Here is a 6965-nt window from a genome sequence, read left to right on the forward strand (position 1 = left end):
CCCAGCTTCTGCCCACCAACAACCAGGTAACCTAGCCCAGCTTCTGCCCACCAACAACCAGGTTAGCCTAGTCCAGCTCCTGCCCATTAACAACCATGTTAATCTAGCCTATCCCAGGTTCAGCACATCAACAACCATGGTAACCTAGCCTATCCTCAGCTCATCTCTAACAATGCAAGCCTCACTCTCAGCGGAGTCGGTAGAAAGTGGTTACCGTTTTTTAGGGATATTTTCAACCTAACTTCTGGAAGTGGGGACGCCGCTATTCCAAACTCCACCTATCTTAAAGCCCAAACTCCAAATTTCACCAGACACAGACTGCTGCAATTTTGAGACTGCCCCTATCCTCTAACTCAACTGTCTAGGCTGCCAGTCTGTACAGGAAGTGGTGCCCTTATCTCCTCCACAACTGGCAAAGATAAGATAGGAGGGCCAATCATGGGTGAATGAGCAGGGAGCAGGGGAAGTTGTCACAGCTAATCAATGCTATGCATCAACCACCTGGAGAACAGGTCAACCATTACACGCCAGATATAAACCAACATAGAATCACACGCAGAAATTTACACTTTCACACACACTTTCACACACACTTTCACACACACACTTTCACACACACACACTTTCACACACACACACTTTTACACACACACACTTTTACACACACACACTTTTACACACACACACACACACACACACACACACACACACACACACACACACACACACACACACGTCAGAGGAAAGGAGTCTACAAAAGCACAAGTTCCGTGAGGGGAGACTATACTGAACTGAGGTGAACAAAAGCTTGGGGATTCTTCCTAACCCACCTTGGTTGATGTCCTCGATGGCCCTGCGGATCCCTCTATCAAAGGCCCTGGCATCGGCAGGAGTCTGGAAGGTCAGGCCAAACTTCTTGTCGTTGATCCTCCAATGGTGGAATATGGGGTTGACCTTGTTGTAGACCAGGTCCTTCTTTAGAATACACTCCAGAACAACCTGACCACACAGACACAGAGACGAAAATCTCTGTTAGTGACTTGAAGTTCCCAGATAGTAAAACATTGGTCCCACAACTTTAATGCAAAAAATATGATACAGAAGCACACAGATCACAATCTAGTCTAGCTCTCTCCAGAAGCAGAAGAAAACCCCAAAATAATGTATATGCCCAATAAGCAAAGCCATTCATGGTTAAAGGGATACTGCGAGATTAAGGTTTTATGCTACTGCACAGGTACCTGTGGACTTCGTCATTGCGCTAACGCTAATTAGCATTGGCTTGCAAAACGACCTCTACCATCACACTGCACACATGGGCAAAGAAAACAGTATCCACAAGTTCACCGGACTCGAGGTTAGTAGAAAAATGTCTGAATTGCCAGAAAATGTCTGAATTGATATTTTTGTTTAACATTTTTTTATGACTACCTCATCTCTGTATCCCACACATACAGATAATTGTAAGGTCCCTCAGTTAAGCATTGAATTTCAAAAACAGATCCAACCACAAAGATCAGGGAGGTTTTCCAATGCCTCAAAAGGCGGTGCCTATTGGTAGATGGGTAAAAAAATAAAAAGCACACATTGAATACTCCTTTGAGCATGGTGAAGTGACTAATTACACTTCGGATGGTGTATCAATACACCCAGTCACGACAAAGATGTAGGCATCCTTCCTAACTTCCTAACTAGTTGCCAGAGAGGAAGGAAACCGCTCAGGGATTTCACCATGAGGCAAATGGTGATTTTAAAACAGTTAAGAGTTGAATGGCTGTGATAGGAGACAACTGAGTATGGATCAACAACATTGTAGTTACTCCACAATAAATGACAGAGTGAAAAGAAGCCTGTACAGTATAAAACATACATCCTGTTTACAATAAGTCACTAAAGTACAAAAATGTGTCAAAGAAATGTACTTTATGTCTTGAATATAAAATGTTTTTTTGGGGGGCAAATCCAACATCACGGAGTACCACTCCTCATATTTTCAAGCATTGTGGTGGCTGCAGCATGGTATGCGTATACTTCGTCATCCGGAAGCCTAGGGAGTTACTTTAAAAAAAAACATTTTTTTTATTCAGAATAGAGCTAAGCAGAGGCAAAATCCTGGAAGACCTGGGTTCAGTCTGCTTTCCAACAGACACTGGGAGACAAATTCACCTTCCAGCAGGACAATAACCAGTGTTGTAGTACTTGAGACATGTCTCGGTCTGGTCTCTGTGTAGGACAGTGAGGACTCGTAATTTCTTCCAGAGACCAGAGGAGTAAAAAACAAATGGTCAGCTTCCATTCAGAAAGCACATAAAATCACTTTGCGAGGCCAAATATAACACTCCTTTCTTTAAACATTAATAAAGTATTCTTAACAGCCTTTATATCTATTGTAAACATGGTTGCACAGTGGTGAACCTATAGGCCTTCAGTGTGTGACAGGTTAGTACAGTGGCGTACCTATGACCTTCGGTGTGTGACAGGTTGGTGATTCTGAAAGGACAGCAACCCTAATACCAGCACACTCATGTAGAATGCACTTTTTGTAAAACACAAAGGGCCAGTGATGTAGTGGAGGCTATATACACACACACGTATAGGCCCTACACTCACTTTCTTTCAGTGGGTATTGTGTATTTTCACTTCTTAATTCCTACTGATGCATATCAAAGTAGTGTAGTGGAGGTATACAACTATACAAAAGTTGTATAGGTAGACTAACTGTACAAAAACATTTATATAGTTAGTCAAGAACGCTCTAGATAACATGTAAACATCCTAACCAGCTCTGTTACGGAGAGTAAAATTGTCAGTGATGTGTGCTCTCATTTGTGTCTGGAAGTAGCTAGCTAGCAAGCTAACCAACTTTAGCCAGTTCGCTTGGTTGGGACAAGCATGCATTGGCAGGCAAGCTGCAGAAGAATGAGGCGACTACAATTCCGCATCGTTTATCAATGCAATTTTGACAGCCAACTAGCTGAAAAAGTTTGAGGGTTTAATATAATGTTCCTTCGTTAGATTTTAGCTTGCTCTGGCTAGCATTAGTTGTTGATCTGGTTGTTTGTTTATTTGCATAACTGAGGGAGAGAGAGCCTACCTTTTCATGCTTGCTTGATCAATAGGACTGTAAAGTTTCCAAATGTAAGAGGACTCTGGTGGTGTTTACATATTTGCAGAAATCCATTCAGAAGTATTTTGTGGCTTTTGGCAAATGGTTTCAAGTGATCTAAAGTCGCACTGTTGCAACTGCCTGTAAACACACAGTCCAGTTCAAAGTGAATGATGGCAGGCCCATGAGGCAAATGGCTTGTTGTACAAAAGGGCAACTGTATCTCTGACTGGCTAGACCGTGGGAAGACTACTGCTTGTATTTGGAGCTGTGACTATGTTGGCCTTCAAGAAGGCAGACGTTTCACTGGCCAAATCGGATAGCTCAAATCTCCATGCATACAGAACTTCCACAACCTGGCCACAGCAAAGTTTGATACTAGTCTATGTAAGATTGAATTCATTTTAAAACCATGGTCACATGGAGACTGACAAAGAATACAGAAAAGAGCTGCTGTTTTTACAAGTTACTTTAAGTTTTAATTTAACACTATTACAAAACATAAAACGAGTAGCCAAGTGTAGATAGCCTTGCGTTATTTTTATTAGCAGCTCGTCGTGTCTATTTTAATATCGAGGAATATTTCACTTTCTCTGGTCATAGGAACAACGTGAATTTGTGCATGAGGCAGATGCGGTGCAAATCGAGATTCGCCATCAGGTGGAAGACTGTGTCCCCTCTTTCTGGTCAGTCTCACCGGAGGAAAGGAAGTAGAGGGCAGGGCCCGTCGTGACAGACGGAACCTCTGTTGATCCCTGCATTGAGACTAATGCAGTGTTCAAAATACCTGGAAACTCTGAAATCTCCGACTTCAGACTACGCTGCATTCAAGACAACTGGGAACTCGTAAGAAAACGAGATCAGACTGCAAAAAAATAGTCTTGAACAATCATCCAACTTGGAATTCCACATAGGAAACTCAGTCATCTTTATAGAGCTCCAACTTTCTGACCTGAAGATCACTGACGTCATGATTTGACCTAGTCCCCCCCAAGTTCCCAGTTGTCTTGAAAGCACCGTGTGGCATCAGATGCAGGTACCATCAGTACAGTAAAATAAGAACGCTAATTATTTACATTTAAGCTTCACAGTGCCTCGCAAGTGCTACACCAATTGATCAATTTTGTTGTCAAAGCTCGAGTTTTTATATATAATATGGTCTGAGAATAACAATATTGGCAGGCCAGGCATATAGCCAATATGCTGTGATAATGTATTAGGCCTGCTGCACAAACCTTCTTCATACAGAACTGGTTATATTAGGTTAATGTTACATTTTTTGTTAAAGTATTGTTCAAATAAATAATCTGAGTGGTAGATCTTGGCTTGCTGGGAAAGTGACCTTGACACAGAAAAGGTTGGTGACCACTACCCAAGGCAGATTAAATGAAATGAGGTGTCCATTGGTCTGAGGTTGTGTGTGAGCGTGCACAACGAAGAGGGCCAAGTGAGTGAGACGGGGCGCGTGCACCTGGGGTTGGATCAGGGAGGGAAGGGAGGGACGACACTTGGTAACTTGTGCATTCTGTTTGATGAGCATGTTTGAATCCCTTATTTGGGGGCAGTCTATAACATGGTAATCTGTGTTGATGGTATTTAGTAAATGAGATGAATCAATAAAACAAATAAGTGAAATATTCTTACCAATGCAAGAACAATACTAAAGAAACCCCTAAAACAAATCAACATTCAAAGAAAGTCTAGCCCTAATTGCACCATGACAGTCGCTATGTAAATCACTGTCAACGTGTGCACCTTTGTCGATGTTTGAGAAGAGTGCATACGTGGCAGCTGTATGTGAGGGCGTGTGGATGTGTGATATACCTGCTGTGTGACTGTGGTCACATGAGTAGGCTAGGAAACATATTTGGTGAGTTTGTGAGTGAGGGACATTAGTGCATGTACACATTCCCAACAGGCCTAGCAGGTGTGTAACAGACAAGGTGTGTGTGTGTGTCGCTCCCAGAGAAAGAGAGGAGTAAGAAAGACAGGGGTAAGGGTTAAGCCCTTGCGTTCACAGAGCCTGCTGAGGAATAGAGGGAGGGGGAGAGAGGGAAGAGGGGGCAAGGGGTGTCTGCCTCTGGGGCTGATTGTGGGAGGCGAGACTGAGCGGAGCCGGAGTGGGTAAGGTGAGCGATGGGCCCGGGAGGAGGAGGAAGTATCTCCACTAGGAGGAATGAGAGGTGAAGCGAGAGAGAGAAAAAAATAGGAGACAGGAAGCGAGAGAGAGAGCGGGATTAGGAAACACAGTGAGAGATAAGTAAGGAGGGAGAGGATTCATGGAATTAAGATCGCCTAAACAGATTTGGGGAGTTTAGAGTTGCACTCTGGCTTTTGTGACAGGAGGAGGGGGACTGATTCCACTCTGGGATGTTATCAAAAGGACAGGACTGTTTCTCTGTGTGAGAGCAGACACCAAACAGCAGACACACACCACACAGAGATGGATAGATACCACATCCATCCATTCAGGTATCCCTTTGGTAATCTACCAAGCAGCAATGCTATCTAAAAACGAATTCCAAAAACAACTTCCGATGCACAGAGTACCTGGGGCTGAGTCCTCTCAGATCGTATGATCTATTATGTGTATTAATTGATCAGTTAAAGTGAGTGATGGTTGCTGATAATGGGCCTCTGTACGCCTACGTAGATATTCCACGATTTGTTTGTTTTTTTAATTTAAAAAATCTGCTGTTTCCAGCTACAATAGTCATTTACAACATTAACAATGTCTACACTGTATTTCTGATAAATTTTATGCTATTTTAAATGGACCAAGAAAATGTGCTTTTCTTTCAAAAACAAGGACATTTCTAAGTGACCCCAAACTTTCTAACGGTAGTGTAGTGGGGCAAAAAAGTATTTAGTCAGCCACCAATTCTGCAAGTTCTCCCACTTAAAAAGATGAGAGAGGCCTGTAATTTTCATCATAGGTACACATCAACTATGACAGACGAAATGAGAAGAAAAATCCAGAAAATCACATTGTAGGATTTTTTATGAATTTATTTGCAAATTATGGTGGAAAATAAGTATTTGGTCAATAACAAAAGTTTCTCAATAGTTTGTTATATACCCTTTGTTGGCAATGACAGAGGTCAAACGTTTTCTGTAAGTCTTCACAAGGTTCACACACACTATTGCTGGTATTCCTCCATGCAGATCTCCTCTAGAGCAGTGATGTTTTGGGGCTGTTGCTGGGCAACACAGACTTTCAACTCCTTCCAAAGATTTTCTATGGGTTGAGATCTGGAGATTGGCAAGGCCACTCCAGGACCTTGAAATGCTTCTTATGAAGCCACTCCTTCGTTGCCCGGGTGGTGTGTTAGGGATCATTGTCATGCTGAAAGACCCAGCCGCGTTTCATCTTCAATGCCCTTGCTGATGGTAGGCTTTGTTACTTTGGTCCCAGCTCTCTACAGGTCATTTACAAGGTCCCCCCGTGTGGTTCTGGGATTTTTGCTCACCGTCTTGTATGTTTTCCATTTCCTAATAATTGCTCCCATATTTGATTTCTTCAAACCAAGATGCTTACCTATTGCAGATTCAGTCTTCCCAGCCTGGTGCTGGTCTACAATTTTGTTTCTGGTGTCCTTTGACAGCTCTTTGGTCTTGGCCATAGTGGAGTTTGGAGTGTGACTGTTTGAGGTTGTGGACAGGTGTCTTTTATACTGATAAGTTCAGGTAACGAGTGGAGCACAGAGGAGCCTCTTAAAGAAGAAGTTACGGGTCTGTGAGAGTCAGAAATCTTGCTTGTTTGTAGGTGACCAAATACTTATTTTCCACCATAATTTGCAAATAAATTCATTTAAAAAATCCTACAATGTGATTTTCTGGATTTTTTTTCTCATTTTGT

The 6965-nt window shown here is 42.5% G+C and overlaps 1 protein-coding gene across 1 annotated transcript in view; it reads right to left on the minus strand.

Moving 5' to 3' along the window:
* The window catches only part of spred1 (sprouty related EVH1 domain containing 1), a 73158-nt gene that overhangs the window by 17894 nt on the left and 48299 nt on the right, over nt 1-6965 (minus strand). The window contains exon 3 of the mRNA XM_020487833.2: nt 831-999. Coding sequence (XP_020343422.2) covers nt 831-999 — 169 coding nt within the window. The remainder of the gene's footprint in view (nt 1-830; nt 1000-6965) is intronic.

The sequence above is a fragment of the Oncorhynchus kisutch genome, linkage group LG7, assembly GCF_002021735.2.
Source record: "Oncorhynchus kisutch isolate 150728-3 linkage group LG7, Okis_V2, whole genome shotgun sequence".
NCBI lineage: Eukaryota > Metazoa > Chordata > Actinopteri > Salmoniformes > Salmonidae > Oncorhynchus > Oncorhynchus kisutch.